The 20,712-nt window shown below is 38.7% G+C and overlaps 1 protein-coding gene across 1 annotated transcript; it reads left to right on the top strand.

The window, feature by feature from the left end:
- The first annotated feature begins 653 nt into the window (after positions 1-653).
- itfg2 (integrin alpha FG-GAP repeat containing 2) lies at positions 654-12,581 on the top strand. The gene is made up of 12 exons (XM_023270960.3): positions 654-1,035; positions 1,709-1,804; positions 1,885-1,926; positions 2,175-2,352; positions 2,435-2,574; positions 4,211-4,359; positions 4,444-4,538; positions 4,983-5,036; positions 5,952-6,043; positions 6,894-7,011; positions 9,910-10,083; positions 11,582-12,581. The coding sequence occupies exons 1-12, from the start codon at positions 940-942 to the stop codon at positions 11,647-11,649; spliced, it is 1,302 nt and encodes a 433-aa protein (XP_023126728.1). The 5' UTR covers positions 654-939; the 3' UTR covers positions 11,650-12,581.
- Positions 12,582-20,712: the final 8,131 nt, after the last annotated feature.

Here is a 20,712-nt window from a genome sequence, read left to right as displayed (position 1 = left end):
ATGAGCTAAAATCTTTATTTCGTTTGAACAACTCATCATTTATTTTTCATAATAGGTTCTTCTGTGATATTCAGGAGATGAAGAGGAATATGTTTCTCAAGTTTAGAGAAAAATGGTCTGTTGAAATTTGGTATAAACCAAAACTACGTACTTATTGTCTAATAAAGGACAGATACAGCGTGGAACATTATGTGAAGTAGAATTTAAGACAGATCCCTGTGTGATGGACCCTGTAAAATGTGGTTTTCTGCTGTGGTGCCATTCATAAACAAACAATAAAGAGGAAGAAGTGGGAATCAAAAAGGTAGTAAAATTGTAAAATGATAAATGAAATAGTTAGAATAAGCATTAATGATAAAAATCCAAAATTAAAAACACTAATAGTATTTGTATTTGTCTATGGTCATTGCACACAGTGGCCGCTAGGTGTCATTATTTTACACCTAATAAGACCGACATCGGTACAAATCCCGACTTTTTTCATTTCTCTGTTGCTAAATACTTATTAAAACGTGTACCAATGATCAATTAGATTCTGTTTAAATGTGTAGAAACACACTTTAGCGCCACAAACACTTAAAGATCGACGGTATGTTTGGCGGATGAAACGTTTTGCTTTCACTGGCCTTCCGTAGTTTTGACATCACGTGGTTTTGTTTGGTAGGAAGAGGCGCGTGTAGCTGAGTTAGCAGCTAAACCGCAACTTTAGCCAAATATATATTTATAAACGTTTCAAAGTGGTTAAAAACAGACGCGTTTTAAACAGCAGCTGGATTTTCAAGAGGACATGAGGTTGTAGTTTGCTGTCTGCGGTCAGCTGTGGTTAAGTTTAGCTTCTCAGCCTCTAAGAGGAGCTGAGCTAGCTGCCAACTAGCTGTTTATAATGTTTAACATTTTAATTAAATAAGCGGGGTTTAAATACAACAGACACCAGGAGGGATGCGGTCTCTGAACTACGTCCAGCGGATCAGTCTGGATTTCACAGGAACTCTGTTTCCTCATGCTATCTGTCTGGCAGACGCAGACAACGACTCGGTAAAGTTCTGCTAATTTTAGGTTGTTTTTTCTTGTACTCAGAGCTGCCTTTGGAATTTACTCGAGCAAAATAAGCCCCATTATGAATAAGGATGTCGATTTGAAGTTTTAATGTGATGTAAATACTATCTATCTATCTATCTATCTATCTATCTATAGTCTATCTATCGATAGTCTATCTATCAAACTATAGTCTCTATCTATCTATAGTCTATCAATCTATAGTCTGTAGTCTATCTGTAGTCTATCTATCTATAGTCTGTCTATCTATAGTCGATCTATCTATAGTCAATCTATCTATAGTCGATCTATCTATAGTCTATCTATCTATCTATCTATCTATCTATCTATCTATCTATCTATCTATAGTCTATCTATCTATAGTCAATCTATCTATAGTCTATCTATCTATCTATCTATCTATCTATCTATCTATCTATCTATCTATAGTCTATCTATCTATCTATCTATCTATCTATCTATCTATCTATCTATCTATCTATCTATCTATAGTCTATCTATCTATCTATCTATCTATAGTGTATCTATCTATCTAAGATTTTAAGACCAAGTCAGGACCTAAATCATGATGAACATCACAGATTATTTGTCACAGTACCTCTTTATTTAGTGTCTGTACAGTGAAAGTGTCCTCTGTCTTTCCTCCCTGCAGCTGAATGAGCTGGTGGTTGGAGACACCAGTGGGAAGCTGCTTGTTTACAAGAACGATGATTCCAAACCATGCATCACTAGAACCTGCGTGGGAATGGTCAGTACAGCGACCAGAAAGGTCATGATTTGACGGAACACGTGATATCTTGCTCACGTCGTGTTTTGTGGTTTTTCTAGCTGACCTGTGTTGCCGTTGGAGACGTCTGTAACAAAGGAAAGGTAAAGAAAGAGGAATAAGAGGCGGCTGAATCAGCGTCCTACAGGTTTAGATGTGATGTGACACATTATGTCTGTTTTTGTCATTTTCTGTCTCGTTTTGGTCATTTTCTGTCTCAATTTTGTTATTTTGTGTCTCATTTTTGTCGTTTCGTGTCTCATTTTTGTCATTTTCTGTCTCATTTTTGTCATTTTCTGTCTCATTTTTGTTGTTTTGACAAATTGTGTTCTGTGTTTATCCTGTCTGTCAGAACTTTGTGGTTGCTGTGGGAGCAGAAGGATGGTTCCACCTGTTTGACCTGACAGCCACCACTGCAAGCAAAGCAGAATCCTCCAGCCAACATGAGTTCCTGTCATCTGAAGACCAGAAGCCCTTCTTCACCCAACATATTCCTGCTAACACCAAAGTTATCCTTATAAGTGATATTGGTAAATTCAGGCTTTACTTTCCTTCATTATTCAATGTGCGTTGTGTTTATTGTGCTTTAGAGTTTGACTACTATATCTGCAGATGGAGACGGGCGCTGTGAGCTGGTGGTGGGCTACACAGACCGAGTGGTACGAGCCTTCCGCTGGGAGGAACCGTCTGACGGTTCAGATGTGGGGTCTGGTCAGCTGGTCCTGCTGAAGAAATGGCTGCTGGAGGGACAAGTGAGACTGACACTCAGGGGTAGTTTTCTGTAGAGCAGGATTAACTTCCCCTCCGAGGGGCTGTGTGAGGGGTACTGTGGGAGTATGAGGTACTGGGCTCGCTGATAAGAGCCATTCAGTCCCTGTACAACCAAAGTGAGAGCTGTGTCTGCATACTCAGCACAAAGTCAGACACCTTTCCTGTGGGTGTTGGCCTCCGTCAGGGCTGCCCCTTGTCTCCAATCCTGTTCGTGGTCTTCATGGACAGGATCTCAAGGTGTAGCCGGAGTGAGGAGGGCGTCCGGTTTGGGGACCTCAGGATCGCATCTCTGCTTTTTGCAGATGAAATGGTTCTTACCCCTTTTCGACCAAAAAGATCCAGGTGCTGGTTCAGTGCTGGTCCTTAGCTGGTTCAAATCTTATGTGTCCTAAGAACTGGTTTGCTTTTCCATTGGCAAGGAGACAAGTTAGAGCCACGTCATTGCGTCACCATCGTTCGCGCATCCTAACCATGCAAGTGCCGTCCCTGACTTTGCAATTCTACATTGTGATCCAGAAACAAATAGTCAAACTGTTAGTAGATAGCTAGTAGTTAGCCTCCAGCCCGTGACATATTCGGTTCTTAATTGTGGCCCAGCAACGAGTTGGTGCCTGAAAAGCACCAGTTTATGGAGCCTGGAGCCGGTGCTAAGGTGGTGGAAACACAAAGAACTGCTGCTTAGTCAGACACTGGCTCCAAACTAGCACTGGAACCAGCTTGGTCAAAAATGGACCTCTGTTGGCTTCCTCAGACCTTCAGCAGCACTGGAGCGGTTTGCAGCTGAGTGTGAAGCAGCAGGGATGTGGATCAGCACCTCCAAGCCCGAGGCCATGGTTCTCTGCCAGAAACCGGTGGATTGTTTCCTCCGTGTTGGAGAGTTGCTTCCCCAAACTAAGGAGTTCAAGTATCTCAGGATCTTGTTCATGAGTGATGGGAAAATGGAGCATGAGATGGACAGGAGGACTGGTGCGGCGGCAGCAGTAATGTGGGCGTTGTATCGAACCGTTGTGGTGAAGAGGAAACTCTTAATTTACCATCCATCTACGTTCCAACCCTCATTTATGGTCATGAACTCTGGGTAGTGACTGAAAGAACAAGATCAGGGATACAAGCGGCTGAAATGAGCTTCCTCCATATGGTGGCTGGGCTCAGCCTGAGAGATATTTTTAAACACATAACTTCTTCTACATTTATGTCACACATCCACACCACGATGATGCTTAACAACAATGGAAATGGAGACTTTTGGAAACACTGCTGACCCCAGCTAAGCTAGAAAACCCCAGGACCGTGTGCTAGTGTTGACTTGCAGGAAGCCACGTTGCTTCCTTACTGGGCCTTTTGTGTGATTCATCACAGTCCTATAATATGACTGTTGTCCAGAACAACACAGACTTGACTACCAGTAGTTAATTCAGGGATCGTGAATTACAGGCGTCGCTGACTTCGGTGTGTAAGAGGGGCTGTTTTCTTCTCACTTTGTGCATCTTGACTGAAGGTTTCTCAGTGAAACTTGACAGAAAGACATTATATAAACCACACGGTTGACCCATGTACTGAAGTCTAAGTGTTTAAAAGTCAAACAGCTGAATAATAATGATGGTGCGTTTGCTGCAGGTGGACAGTCTGTCAGTGAATCCAGGTCCAGAAGGTCTACCAGAGCTGATGGTGTCCCAGCCGGGCTGTGGATACGCCATCCTGCTCTGCTCCTGGACACAACAGGACTCCAGCGGCTCCGGAGACGAAGCTCCTGCCACACCTGGGAGGAAAGTCCTGTCAAAATAAAAGCATTAACTACACTGTTGATTGATGGATTACTTAACTTAGAGCTTTGTTTTCTGTGCTCACAGTGAGGGACCTTCCAGAGACGTAGTTCTCCATCTGACCACCGGGCGGATACACAACAAGAACGTCTCCACTCATCTCATTGGAAGCATCAGCAAAGGTAGGAAACATTGTTTACCTTTTACATATTAATTGTGTTTGATGTTTTAGGCTGTTGGATTCTGCTGCTGAACTGCTTTGTTTTTTTCTTGGTTAATCAATTTCTGCAAAGGTAACGCCATTTGATCAATATAATTACAATTGCATCATCAACAAACACTTCAGATTTGATGTGTTCTTCTTCCGTACTGGTCAGAGAGGTGTGGTCTTCCTCAGTGTTGACACTCTATAACCCTTATCAGATTCTAATGGAGGTAGGAGGCTTCCTGTTGTCTCCCAGAGAGCCGTTAGTGCTACTTTAGTAGGAAACATCCCATCAGCAGATGTTCCATTTGGATCTGAGTCTCCTGAGATGGTTTCTTATCAAATGTACAGCTGTTTGAAAGGATCTTTGTGTGTTGCTCTGGAATGTTCTGTTCCTCAATACGCTGCACTTTTTCCTCAGGTTCTAAAGAGGAATCTTCTAAATGTGGACTGTTTGCTCTCTGTACTTTAGACGGTAAGTCATGAATTTTACACACCTTTTTTTATCCTTTTCTGGCAGCAAATTTCAGGAGGTTTTGTTTGTGTGAGATCAAATCATGAGTAAATTTCCTTAAACTGTTAGTTTTATGGAACTCACGGGAGGCGGGACAGAATTGTGGAACAGTTGCGTTGATTGGACAAAATTGGAAGGTCACGGAGGCTGGTTGAATTTGCAACATCGCAAAATCATGGAGGGACTGAATATTGAGACTTCTTTACAGACAGCATCTTCAGATTTTTCACATTTCCAGTAAAAATAAAGCCTTATTTTCTGTTGTGTAGTGATTAAATATTGAGGATGAGCGCTGGAGGTAAATCCTACAGTGTATATATATTTAGGTTGAAGCTGAGGATCCTCCTGGCAGCAGCAGATAACTGACAAACCCAGCAGCTGCAGAGTGCATCAATATTTAAGGAAGGGAGGATCCAGTAGGATTATCATCAGCTTCCAGCCTCCAGCTTTACTGTACCGTCTCCCTGGTGTTTGCACCCTGAGCCAGGAAGCAGTAAGGGTCATTTCAGCAGCTATTTGTCAGGGATTTACTGGTGTAGACTTCTCTTAAGTGCTTTAAACATTGATTTTCACACCCTAATGGCTAGAAAATGATGATTATTTAGACTGAACTCAGGGTTAAATATATTCTGCTGTAGCCTTTTGTCTGAATCATTTCAAATTCTTACAGTAGTTTCATTGCTTCTGTTTTCTATTGTAATAAAAGTCGAGTACAAAACCTTTGCACTCACATGATTTTGTTTGTGAACAAAGCATTGAAAAGCCTAAATCTGTGTCAGAAAGAGCTTCTTCTAAGCATTGTTGATTTAGTCCTTGTGTTTTCTGAGTTTTATAATTGATACTCGTTGATTTTCACCTCTTTTACTGGTGTTAAAGGAACCCTGAAGCTGATGGACAGTTCAGAGCAGCTGCTGTGGTCGGTGCAGGTGGATCATCAGCTCTTTGCCCTGCAGAAGCTCGACGTCACTGTGAGTCTTTGTGTGTTTGTGATCACTTAAAAGTTAGAGTTGTTTTCATTCTTGAATCAACTTTTAACAATCTCAATCAGTAAAAGCTCTATTTCTCAATCAAAAGTCTGAGATTGTTTTGGTGTAGGTCAATAAGTGTAATGGAAAATGTACACAGTGTAGATTGTAATGTAAATGTCCTGAACCCCAAAACTTGCTATGAGGATTGAGGGCAAAATTGCTAAAATTACACTATTAATCTGCCAGCAACTAAAAACAAACAGAAACTGTTGGATTTGAAACTTTAAGATGGTAATTTAGTTGACATTTTAGTGGTATCCAGTCATTTTTGATTAAAACAGACACAAAATGACAAAAATGAGACAGAAAACGACAAAAACAAGACAGAAAATGACAAAAACGAGAGACAAAACAGCAAAAATGCCAACTTAATAAAAAGAACACAATCAAAACAATTTCTGAATCATCTCATTTTATTATTGTTTAGCTAATTAGAAGGTGGTTGTTATTAAATTCAGACGGTTATTTAGTTGATATTTTAGTGATATCCAGTCATTTTTATTAATAAGTGATTGTTTCCATAATAAATAATTATGGAATTTGTAAAGACATGATCATAATGAACATAAAAAACATAATTTTTTTACTTTTAATAAAAATGTAAGCCAGACATATCCCATGGACTTCAAAAGTCCCTCAGTTATATATTGACCCCTACACTGAAATAGTTTTTTTTTTTTAACATAGGTGAGACTAAAGGTAGTTGTCATTAAGTCATTTATTGATTGAGTAATGAAGTCAGCGTTCATCTGTGAAAGAAGAAAGTCGATGTGTGTGTGTTTGTTTCCAGGGAGACGGCAGAGAGGAGGTGGTGGCGTGTGCTTGGGACGGTCAAACCTACATCATCGACCACAACCGGACCGTGGTGCGTTTCCAGTTCGATGAGAACGTCAACGCCTTCTGTGCGGGTGAGAAACCTCAGATTGTTTTTATCAACACTTCTGATCCTGAATGCTTCCCTTTTGTACAGAGGTTTTATCAATCCATTGATATTTACATCACAGGCTCACTTGCACTAGCCTAATGTTCAGTTGCAGTTTTATTTGAAGGAAGCATGACTGGATAACTTTTTGGATGTGGGAAGCTAAACTGAGGTCTGGGTGAAATCAAAGGTTTCTGGCAACAAGCTTTACGTTGGTGGATAATGGACCGAGGTTATTGGTGGTGAGACTGTAGATGAGCCTCGATAGGAGGTAGAAAATGATGGCGATCATAGTAGGACACACAAAGTGGCTAAATATGAACAAAGTCTCATGACAGTGTAGTCCAGGAGTGTCCAACATGAGGTCCGTGGGCCAAAAGCGGTCCTCCAGAGGGTCCAATCCGGCCCTCAGAGTGTAAAAACTCCAGAGAAGACATTAACTGCAGATTGTAAATTAGTAAAACTATAAATTTAAAATCATTTCTAGACCATGACAAGTTGTTTGGATCATAAAGTAAAATACTAGATTGTTCTTTTGTCATTTTGGGTCTCATTTTTGTCATATTTTGTCTTGTTTTTGCTGTTTTTTTGTCTGCCTTTTGTCTCATGTTTTGTCGTTTTGTTTCTCGCTTTTGTCGTTTTGTGTTTCTTTTTTGTCTCACTTGTGTTTTTTGTCTGTTTTTTTGTCATTTTTTTCTGGCTTTTGTCTTTTGTTATCTCATTTTTGTTATTTGTCTCATTTTTTTGGTGGCTTTGTAGCTTTTTTGTCTAATTGTTTGTCTATTTTTGTTTTGTGTCATTTGTCTCATGTTTTTGTCATTTTGTGTTCTCTTTTTCTCTCGCTTTTGTTTTTTTGTCTTATTTTTGTCATTTGTCAGCCTTGTCATATGTATCGACAAGCAACACCGCTTGTGTTGTCTATTTTTTGTTGTTTAGTTTCTCGTTTTTGTCATTTTTTGTCTAATTTTTGTCGTTTGTCCATTTTTTTGTCGCTTCCTAACTCTTTTTGTCTAATTTTTGTCTCTTTGTTGTTTTGTGTTGTTTGTCTTATTTGTTGTTTTGTGTCTCATTTATGTAGTATTTTGTCTTGTTTTTGTTGTTTTTTTTTTGTTTGTTTGACTTCTGTCATTTTGATCATAAAGTAAAATACTATATCATTCAGTTCCAGATAGCTGTGAATAAATGTTGTGTTCCTTTGTAGACACTCTGTGATCTGGAAGTTGTAATGTTGAAATGATAAACTGAGGCTGAATGCTGTTGAAACTGAATTTATTTTTCTTAACAAATTTCAGGTTGTTCATATAATAATTTTGTAAAAGGATAATTCCTTAAATGTAAATATATTTGCGCTAAAACAGAGGAAACATTAGGAGTTGTGGTTATTTACAGGTTATTATGCTGTGGTTTTACTGGTCACTGGAGATCAAATTGGGCTGAATGTGGAACCTGAACTAAGATGAGTTTGACTCCCCTGTTGTAGTGGAATTACTTTTCATCCCACACCACTAGGTGGCAACGTTGAGCTTCGGTCTCTGGCTGTGTTTCCTTCCTCTGTCAGATCTCTCTGCAGTGTTTGGACACAGTTTATCTGAGGGAGCTAATGTGACATGTGCAGTCGTAAGTGGATTACAGAAAGAGACAAGAGACTTTGTTTGATCTGCCCGATTCCAGCGAGGTTTGTTTCTCTGCACCCACTGAGTGAATGCGTGGTGTGTGAAAACAAGTCGAGCCCTCCCCTCCACTTTATTCTCCGTGTGATCATTAAGACAGATTAGATTGGTTTGTGTGTTTGTGTGGGAGCTGGCTCTGCTACAGGAGGCTGGCAGCAGAGCAGTGCTGATGTGTTTATTGGGATAATAACACATTATACCAGGGGTGTCAAACTGATTCTAGTTCAGTTCCACATTCAGCCCAATCTGATCCCCAGTGACCAGAAAAAACATTCTGAACATTACAACTTCCACTTATTTTACTTTAAAAAAAAAATCTACCAAAACATGACAGAATATTACAAAAATGAGACACGAAATGACAAAAGCGAGAAACAAAATGACAAAAAACGAGACAAACGACACAAAACAAAACAAAAGAAGAGACAAAAAAGCTATAAAGCGACAAAAAATTGAACAAATCACAAAAACGAGACAAAAAATGACAATAGTGAGAAACAAAACAACAAAAAATAGACAAACAAATAAAACAAAATACAAAATGACAAGTAAAACAAAAAACACAAGCGAAACAAAAAGGAAATGACAAAAACAGACAAAAAACAAGACAAAACATTTCAAAAATGAGATGCAAAACAACAAAAAATGAGACAAACGACACAAAATAAAACAAAGATTAGACAAAAATTAGACAAAAAAGTTACAGAGCGACAAAAAATGGACAACGGACAAAAACCAGACAAAAAATGAGAAACAAAATGACAAAAAATAGACAAACAACACAACCGACACACAAAACAACGAATACAGCAAAACACAAAGTGACAAAAATAAGACAAAAAACAAAAGTGAGACAAAAAGGAAACACAAATCGACAAACCACAAAAGTCAGACAAAAAACAGCAAAAACAAGACAAAATATTACAAAAATGAGACCCAAAATGACAAAAGAACAATCTAGTATTTTACTTTCTGATCAAAACAACTTGTCATGGTCTAGAAATGATTTTAAATTTATAGTTTTACTAATTTACAATCTGCAGTTAATGTCTTCTCTGGAATTTTTCCACTTTGAGGGCCGGATTGGACCCTCTGGAGGACTGCTTTTGGCCCACGGGCCGCATGTTGGACACCCCTGCATTATGTCATAGTGCTGTTTAGTAAACACTGTGTTGCTGAATGTGATTTATGCTTCTTTGTGTGCGTGGCTGCAGGTCAGTACACGTGTAAGGAGGGTAGAAACAGCCCCTGCCTGGTGTACGTCAGCTTCAACCACAAAATCTACATCTACTGGAAGGTGGAGCTGGAGAGGATGGAGTCCACCAACCTGCTGCGGGTGCTGGAGGAGAAACCAGAGTTCAGAAGTCACCTGAAGGAGCTCGGAGTCGGTGAGTAGACCAACAACTTAGCGTCAGTAATTAGGAGGTGGATTCTGTTAAAATTAGAGCAACCTCCATTAAATTTACATTGACGTCTCCTCTATTAGAGGTTCTAGTTGAATAAGAGACTGACTGTGACTGTTTAGGAGTGTCAAACTCATCTTACACATGTGGAAAACATTGTTGGTACCCCTCGGTTAATGAAAGAAAAACCCACAATGGTCACAGAAATCATTTGAATCTGACAAAAGTTCTAATAAATAAAAATTCTATGAAAATTAACCAATGAAAATCAGACATTGCTTTTGAACTGTGGTTCAACAGAATTATTTAAAAAAATAAACTCATGAATTTTTTTTTTGTTATTACTTTTGTAAAATTTAAATTATTTCTGTGACCATTGTGGGTTTTTCTTTCATTAACCAAGGGGTACCAACAATTTAGTCCACTCGTATCTGGGCTCCATTGGCTTCCGTTGGGTTTCTGCTTTCCACAGGATTATTCAGTGTACTCATAACTTCAGTTTTCACGCTAGGTCTCCCAATCTTATCATCGTTAGCTCTTAAATTTGATTCACATCCTATTTGTCTAATTTTATCATTTGTTCAGTCTTAAAATGCCACGACAGCATCTTTATGCTAAGCTAAGCTAACCATCTGTGGATAATAGCTTCATATTTATCAGACACATGAGAAAGTGTGTCAGTCTCCTCACCAGTTTCACCTCTAGAAACTGAATAATCTAAAGGTGTAATTACTCCTCACACAGATACACTGCAGGAAGAGGTCAAGAGGGAAATTAATTCAGGGAGCCTCTGATCTCAGGCTGTTCTCTCCACATATGAATCTATACAAATCCACGGCCTGTCAGTCAACTGAGCTGAAAAGACTGAAGTATTTGTAGAGAGACGTAATCCACGAGTTCACAGACCACAGAGTCCAAGGATGCTGCTCCCTGACTCGTTATCTTTTCCTCCTCCTGTCTCTGGAAAATCGTCTGTGCAGTCAAAAGGCTTTTGAAACATCATCCTCTGGTAACTTTATAATCATCGCGGACGCCGTGCATGTTTATTTCCTGTTAAATAAACAAACAAAACTGAGATGGAAGATGAGGAAACCGAGACAGAAAATGACAAAAGCGACAACTTAATAAAAAGAATACAATCAAAACAATAGTTTGAATCAGCTAAATTTATTATTGTTCAGCTAATTAGAAGGTGGTTGTTATTAAATTCAGACGGTTATTTAGTTGACATTTTAGTGATATCCAGTCATTTTTTATTAATAAGTGATTGTTTCCATAATAAATAATTCTGGAATTTGTAAAGACATGATCATAATGAAGATAAAAACATTAGTTTTTTACTCTTAATAAAAATGTATGCAGATAATTTCCCATGGACTTCAAAAGTCCCTCAATTATATATAAGCCCCTTCATGTTTGGAGTCAGCTCTTCATAATGTTTCTGTTGCCATGGTCATTGCCACGTTGTGTTTTGCCTCCACAGATGCTGAGGATTCGGCTGCAGTCAGAGCGCTGGTGGCAGATATTCTCTACAAGGATGTGCAGACGTAGCACCTGTCAGCACGCCGCCTTCTCTGTTTCCCCCGGACTGTAAATACTCTGTTAATAAACACCGACTGACTGACTGACTGACTGACTGACTGACTGCGGTGCTGCTGGCCTTGTTATTTGTGTTCCCTGCAGGTAGACGTGTCGGGTTCAGGTTTCTGATCTGCCTCTGTCGTTGGGATTCTGTCTGCCTGGGTTTTGTTTTTAACGAGCCTGAGAGAGGATGAAGGCTGAGACACAATACAGGGGAAACGCTACACCGTTCAGCCTGCTGTTTCCACTGCTGTGGCTGTGAATTTGTGAGCGAGGAGGTTTTGTGTTGCTGACGAGCCGCAGAAAGGGGCTCAGCAACCACATGGTAGTGTCTTCTCTGTCATGTAGTGTAGTCTCTTTACTGGAAAAAATGCTCCTCTCAAAACAAGAAAAAAAAAAAGCTTATTTCAAGGAACTTTTACCTTGAAATAAGTGAAAAAATCTGCCAATAGAACAAGTGAAAAATGTCTTGGTAAGATTTCTTGAAGTAAGATATGATATTTAGAATATTGAGATCTTAAAATGAGCTGGGAAAACTTATTTTAAGCTATATTTTACCAGGATTGTCAAGCTTAGGTGTCTTAAAATAAGCCAGACATGCTTAAAAAAAAAGCAGTTTTTCACTCAAAAATAGATTTTTGCTTTCATGTAACCTCCTAATTTGAGATGTATTAACACTTCTGTTGTCCTCATTTACTGGCATCAACAATATTGTTTCCTTGTCTGAAAAAAAATCCAAAAATTCTGCAAAAACATTGCCCTCATTTCTGAAAATTTGCAAAACCTTCAGGAAGAAAATTCCAATAATTCCTTACAAGTTTCCCTTAAAAGTTTTATTTCATAAAAATCCCCCAAATTTGGCAAGAAAATTCTTGTAAATATTTTTAAAAAATAAATAAAAATTTTCAAAAAAAATATGTAAAGTGATTCCATATATATCAGTAAAACTTCTAATATTTTCTTAAGAACATTCACATAAAAATCAACCAAAATCCAGCGAAATTTGCTGGATTTTGGTTGATTTTTATGTGAATGTTCTTAAGACACATTTTTTTTTTACATTTCTTTTTTTCCACCAAAAAATGTTCAAAGATTTCCCAAAAATGTTGAAAATGTGGACATCAGAAGTTTCACTGTGAAAATATATATTTTTCCCACATTTTGAAATTTTAAAATGGGTCAATTTTACCCACAGGACGACATGAGGGTGAAACTTATTTTGAGTTTTCTTGTAAAATTCAACTCAAAGCAAGATAATTTCAAGATTGTTTGACTTAACAAGATATTTAAGATGCGTTGTCTTAAAACAAGTCCCTCCATCTGCTGAAATGTCTCTTGTTAAGTGAATTTATCTTAAATCAAGTGGGATGAGACATTTGGACTAAAAATAAGACAAACAGACTTGGTAAGATTTGGAGTTTTTGCAGTGTTGCAGGTTTCTTTTATGCTGCGTCTCATCTCAAGGATGTAGAGCACTATGATTATTACATAATGCAGAGTTAGTTACGTAATGAGATCTGCATGGCAGCGAGACGGCAGTATTGTTTGGCAGTGGAGGGCCTGCAGGGCGTGACGTTTGGCAGGATCGGGGGAATCACCCACTGTTCCCAATGGGGGGATCCTATAACCTCATGCAGTATAAATGATGCTTGTGTGTGTGTGTGTGTGTGTGTGTGTGTGTGTGTTTGTGTCGGTGTAACGGAGGGTAAATGGTGGCTCAGGTGTCGTGGAAAGACAGAGCCTCTCATCTCTCCTGTGTTTCTGCCCTTTAGAGCCGAGCTGAGAGAAGGCTTTGAATGACGACCAAGTTATTGAGCTCATAGATCAGCTGGTTTAGTCGTGGATTAGATGCTTTGACACCCTAATATATGATTGTTATATTCTACAAATATTAGCTTGAGCTAATCCCAAAGTCACTGGATGTAACTTAACCCTCCTGTTGTCCTCATTTATGGGCACCAAAAAATAATGTTTCCTTGTCTGTAAAAAATCAAACAAATCAGCCAAAAAAATTCCCAAAATTTCTGAAACTTTTTTTATGACAAGACCTGTTCATGCATATAGTTGGAGTGATTGGCCATTTTAACTCATCATTTGTGTCATTTTAGCCATTTTTGTTGCAAAATGAGGGGAGACTAGAAGCTCTTAAATCCTACAGACAACGTCATCAAAACATACTTTCAGTTTACCAATAAATTAATTCCTTGTAAGGCAATTCCCTAAACCAGGATTAAAAGGTGTGTTTGTTTGCGTCTTTTTTCTGCTGTGGATTTGTTGCATGTGGGAATAAAATGAAACTGCAGTTTGTGAGTTCCTGATAATGAAGGGATGTGTTTCTCAGTGGATGACAGCAGCAGCACAGAGGAACAAGATATACACTTACATTAGACAATGTAGGATTAATTTGGTGCTGATTTCGGTCTTTTAATAGAATGTATTATTATGGGAGGAGGAATCGTGGTGGTGGACCAATCCGACAGGTCTGGAGGTCTGGAGCTCCAGGACCATCACTCCTGCTGACTGCCAGGTGGAGCTTCAGTCAGCTGTGATCAATCAGGTCTCCACAAGCTGCCATCCAGACACAAAGAGGCTGTACGAAGTCAAACTAGCAGAGAACGCTACAAACAACAACAGTAAGGTTTGAATTAGTCCAGTACATCAGTTTGTCATGATGGAGTGTAGAGCGGTTTCACAGCGTTACATCCAACCAATGTTAAGGTAAGAGTGGATCATTTTTATGAAAAAAACACTTCTTAAAATGTGTCTTTGGTACAGAGAGATGAGTTTGTAGGGGTTTAATCCAGTGTTTGATTGAGTGTTCAAAGATTAGTTGATCATATAAACTAGAATTAAATGAAAAAAGTTTAAAGAAAATCAATTAAATCAATTTGAATTTCTCTTGGGATTAAGAAAGTATCCATCCATCCATCGGTATATCATCCATCCATCCGTCTATCATCCATCCATCCATCCGTCTATCATCCATCCATCAATTCATCCATCTATCCATCCGTCTATCATCCATCATCCGTCTATCATCCATCTATCTGTCTATCATCTATCCATCCCTCCATCATCCGTCCGTCCATCCATCCATCCATCCATCTATCATCCATCCATCAATTCATCCATCATCCATCTATCATCCATCTATCTGTCTATCATCTATCCATCCATCATCCGTCCGTCCATCCATCCATCCATCCATCCATCCATCTATCATCCATCCATCCATCTATCATCCATCCATCAATTCATCCATCATCCGTCTATCATCCATCTATCTGTCTATCATCTATCTATCCATCCATCATCCGTCCGTCCATCCATCCATCCATCAGTAAGGTCATCCAACGTGATGCTGCCTTTTCAAACCTTCTTCCCTTTAATGTGCAACAATAATCGTAATTATCTCCATATCAGTTGTTTGAAGCCTTAAAATCTGGTCGAGTTCCATTTTTTGATTGTTATTTAAGTTGAGCTCTCATGACGTTTATTCCCTCCATCAATGCTTACGCCATGAAAAGGGCAAATATCCCAAATATTAGTGGTTTCTAGTGATACTTGTCAGTGATAAATCATCATCAAGTTAACCTCAGTGGGAAATATAATCACAACAATTGCATTTATATCTCAAAACCAGCATGTCCTCCATGCAGCTGCAGCTTGTCCTTATAAGTGGAGAGCATTCCTGGGCAGTAAGCTCACTCTGGTTCCTGTTTATGACCATGAATGGTGAAGTAGAACCAAGGCCCACATGTTGTGTTGTTGTCCTTATGGATCCCGTCAGATATTCATGGATTCAGGCTGGTTAGCTCAGTGTTTAGACCGAGCCTCTGCCTCCTGTTTCCAGTCTGATTTCCCAGAGAAAATGTCAGCCTGGTTTCCAAGGATGAGCCCTGTGTGACCGTGACTTTTGCTCTGATATTTTCCCCAAGCAGGCCGGCTGGACGTAGAATATATCTGAGACTTCTGACCCTGTGACACGACCACACAGGGGTAATGGTGTTGTCGTGATCCAGCCGACCTCATGTGTGTCCATGGATCTTTTCTGCAGCTATTTTAGCAGCATTATGTCTTGTACTAACTGGAGCCGAAGCCCATTTTGCCCTTTTTTTAGCCGCGACATCCTGTTGTCTTTGGAAGTTTGTTGTTGATCAGTGTGGTTCCATGTTGTCTTCACATCTGTAAAGGTTTAGGGAGTATTTATAGTAAATATTCAAGTCCGTTTTTTGTAAACTGCAGGTGTGGAAGCTGTTTTAAAGAGTCTTGTTGGAGACGCAAACTTACAGTAATCTGTGTCAGCAGCAGCAGCAGGCCTCATTCAGGAGGTGGATTTAGTTTAGTTTCTGCAGACTGAATCTGGAGTATTATGTGGAGACTAGTGGACTATAATCCCCAAGTTTGTTGTGTGGTTTTTGTTCAACACTTTTATTTTATTTTGCATTTTTCATTTTATACTTGTGAAGTGTTTTGTTATTAAAATGTTTAAATATTGCTCTAATTTTGTGCATTTTTGTGTGAATTTTATGTGCATTTTCTGTTTAATTACATTTTATGGTGTTTAGTTTTAGATATTTTTATTTTATTTGGGGGTCAATATATAATTGAGGGACAGTAAAAAATTGTCCAAAATGACTCGAAAATTGTCCGTTTTCTGTCTTGTTTTTGTCAATTTGTCTCGTTTTTGTCATTTTCTGTCTCGTTCTTGTCATTTTGTGTATCGATTTTATGGTTTTGTGTCTCGAATTTACCATTTTGTGTCTCAGTTTTATTGTTTTGTCTCGTTTTTGTCATTTTGTGTCTCGATTTTGTCATTTTATGTGTTGGTTTTGTTGTTTTCTGTCTCTTCTTTGTCTTTTTGTGTCTTGATTTTGTCACCATTACAAAAACACCTGTCAAGGAAGTGTATTAATTCCAGATCACATGACCTGCTCCACATGATGTCATTTCCTCCTGAAGAAAAGACTGGCCAGACTCCAAGGCTTTATGACTTATTTAATATAAAGTAGTCAACAGGTTTACTATAATATCTTTAGAAATAACTTTCAATTTCAATTTTACTCAGTTGTATATATAATATTTAGAAGAATCTTTCTGTAAAAATACCATGTGGTGTTTGGTTATAGGCAGCCATGTTGATTTTAGGCCTGAAAACAGCAAAAATGTCAACTATGATACAAAAAGTTCCAAAATTATATATTAACCCTTTTACATTTTTCATTTTTTTTGGAAATTTTTTTTCAGTGTTTCTTTCTTTCTATAACCTCAAGCTCTTTTTTTTTATTTTTTATTTTTGTTTTAAAGGTAAATAAGGATAATGTTGTACCACATTTAGAAACCAACCTCGTCATTTTTTTAGACTATTGAGACATTTAGTGTTAGAGGTGTTGGTAGACGAGCTACAAAGGCTGACGTGTCGACATATAGCCCCACCATTGTGTCTATAAAAGACCACAGCCATGAGACATTTGACTGACTAATAAATCCATCACAGGGATCCCGTCTATAGAAGCTGACAGCATGTGGCCACACTCCCTTAGGGCTTCTCGCTACACATTCTCCTATGAATGGAAGCTGCTTCACTTGCCTGGTATCTGATATACAATTTAAACATGTGGTGTTGCTTAAATTCCAGAAATAAATCTCAGTTTTGCTGCTGGACCTCGTGTTACTCCAACTGCAGCAAAACTGCCGATTGAGATGACTCAAAATTTGCCCAAAATGACTTGAAAATGTTCCATAATTACGAAAAATTAGTCCAGAATGACTTGAAATTTGTCCTAAATGACTCAAATTATCCCCAAGACACAAAAATGATCCAAAATGATGAGAAATGATTCAAACTGACATAAAACTTGTTGAAAATGACAAGAAAATTGTCCAAAATGACTTTGGTCATCCTTTGGGCTGTTGTAAAGGGTTTTACAAATAAACTTTGACTGAAAATGATCCATAAATACAGAAATTTGTCCAGAATGACATGAAATTTGTCCTAATGACTTGAAAATTGTCTAAAATTACTCAAAAATTGCCACCAGTAAATGAAGCAACACGATTCCTACATGAATATAAATGAATTCAGAGCTCAGGCTTGATGAGAACCCTTTGATGGACTGAATATAGAAGGAATTCTAAAGAGTTCAACTTTAAAGGGGCTTTATAAACTTCTTTCCCAGTGTCTTGAAAGCTTAATCTGCTGAATAAATGCTGTAAATGAAGAAAATCTCGTCCGTGAGACGGACACAAGCCGACAGACCGTCCCTTCCTAAATGTGCTCTGAATCCTCCCACTTCAGCCTGTTGTCAAGCTGCTCCTGTGAAAAAGCAAGAAAATCCACAGATCAGTGGACGAGAGGCTGAAGCTGCTCTGCTGTTCCCACAAAGTCCGCTTTAATGCAGGATTCCTGACTAAAAATAGGGCCTGTTTTCCACAAACTTTGGTCATTTATAGGCAAATATGTGGAAGTAGTTGCTGGTTTGTGCTCAGGAAAATGTCATTTTCCTAATATTTGGTGCTGTGAACGGCGTGCAGGACATCTTGTGATTGATTGGATGAAATTACCCAAAGAAAGATGTCTGGCAGTTTGTTTAGTGCAGTCAGTAGAACAAAACATTAACTGTTGATATTAATATTTAACAAGAAAAATACAGCAAATTCTCACATTTTATAAGTTTGACGCACTCTGTTTGGCATTAGTGATTATCAGCTAGAATTAATTTAAATGAGTGAATAAGAACGTCATCTCTAACTGGAGATTTACAGAAGAACATTTACAGATCTTTCTTTCTGTCTTGCTTTCTTTTTTCCTTCTTTCTTTCTTTCTTTCTTTCTTGCTTTCTTTCTTTCCTTCTTCTTTCTTTCTTTCTTTCTTTCTTGCTTTCCTTTTTGGTTCCTTGCTTCTTTCTTGCTGCCTTTCTTTCTTTCTTGGTTTCTTATAAAACTGCATTTTTACATTGTGTATATTTGTAATTCCTATGTTTTTTTTCCTGTATAATTTCTGTTTATTTTTTCCACTAGATCCTTTAACTTGGCCTTAGGATCTCACCAACTTCTATTTCACTACATGTTATTTATATATGGGACAAAATAGGAGAATAAAAATATTCAAAGACACCTTCTTATCATTTCAAAAAGTTTAAACTCACTTATGATGGTGCAGCTTACACAACAGCGTAGTTTAGATGCTCACCAGTCCAAACTCTCCTTTACCTGAATGTGCTGAAAATGGTTTCAGAGAATCACATGTGGTCATTATATTTGATTGCACAATCCAGGCTGAACGAGGCAAAGATGCCTCGTGATTAATTCACTGACAGACTAAATCCATTTACCCACTTCATACACCTTGAATACAATGCGGATGAATCACAAATGGCAGGGATGGCTGTGTTTGCTGGGGGATAATTATGTGCAGGCTTCGAAAGAACATGAATCAGGGGTTTTTTTTTTGGTGAAAATTCATCGTCAGGCCTTGAAGTGCCGTAGGAAGCTGAGGAAATGACAAGAACAGCAAATGCATTCCAAGTACTGCCTTTGTAAAGCTCTTAGTGTACTTCAGTGCAAGGTTGAGGTATTCGTGTTTTCTACTCCTGCTGCTTTTGAAAAATAGATTTCTCCTTCTGGTCATTCACTGGCTTACTGTGACTTCTTTGTAAACTTTAGGGGACCTTCCTTGTCATGATTGCACCAGTAAATGTGGGTTATTCATCATTATCATTTTAGATTCTTCAAACCAGCCACTCTTTGCGACCATCAGTTGTGTTGTGCAGAAGTCAGGTTGGTCCACAGCTGACAGCCCTGTTTGACAACTGTTAGAATCCATATTATGGCAAGAACCAATCAGCTAAGTAAAGAGAAACAACAGTCCACCATTACTTTTAGAACTGAAGGTCAGTCAGTCCAGAAAATTTCAAGAATGAATCCTCAAGCAACCATCTAGGAACCCCCCAGCAACCTACAAAGAACTTCTTCCATTAACACCCCCGATCTTGTCTTTGGTGTATCTGCTCCTCAGTGTGGTCGTATTTAAGCTACATAATGTTGGCTTACATGAGCATCCTGTCCAGTGTCCACACATGTTCTATTATGGCGCCACGGTGGGAGTGGGTCTGTGGATCTGATCCTGACTGACAGACGGCCGGACCCCCAGTGAAAGTGGGCGGAGCTCCATCACGTTCCATCATCAGCTCCCAGCCTCTGAGGGGACTGACACCACTGATTAACAGCATCCAGTTTCGTCAGCATGAGGCTTAATTCCGCAGCGTTTCATCATCTCCTCGTGTTCACTGGGTAGCTGCTGGATGAACGACACAACAGGCGGTTCTAATAGCCAGAGGTTTCAGCTCAGCAGATGCAGACTGGACTCTAATCTAACAGGCTGCTTGATTATGCACAGTATTCTGAAAGTGCTTTGCTTTTATGTTTGTAATACATTTTATGGCTGCAATTAGACGACCTAACAGTGTTTTGATTAGTGGAACAATATACCTCCAATGCTTCTTTTAACTCAGTGTCACACAGATTTAATGTGGTCCATGAATGTCTGAATAAAAAAGGCAGAAAATGACTTTTTGTGTTTGGATTTAATTTGGCGTGGCCTTTTTGAAGATGCAGTACATAACTTGTTAATGTTCTTTTAATACAAAAGAAGTACATTTGTAAAGATGTAGCTCTGCAGATGATTTACAAAGTCCACCTGCATCTGGTTTCTATTCTATTTTGCCTCCATTGCTGCATGCAAAAGTTCGAAAATCATACTTCAACTTAAGGATGTGTTGATCACTTTCTCTTTGAGGTAGTAATCCTTCATCTGATACAGTTTCTGTTTTATTTGAAGTGTCAGAAACTTTTCTTGGATGCAGATTTGAAGGCTTTCCCACAATACTCTTAGTTGTTGTAGCCTTCTTTGTCTCTCATCATGGTTGCCACGTCAGGATTTAGTAGGGTAGATCAAATGAGTCAGAAGATATAGATCAATAACAAATGTCCAGTACAGAGGACATGAGCGATTGGGTGGGTCTCAGGAGGACA

Source organism: Amphiprion ocellaris, chromosome 21, assembly GCF_022539595.1.
Source record: "Amphiprion ocellaris isolate individual 3 ecotype Okinawa chromosome 21, ASM2253959v1, whole genome shotgun sequence".
Classification (NCBI taxonomy): Eukaryota; Metazoa; Chordata; class Actinopteri; family Pomacentridae; genus Amphiprion; species Amphiprion ocellaris.
Note: the sequence above shows the minus strand (reverse complement) of the source record. Positions and strands in the feature narration are given on the sequence as shown.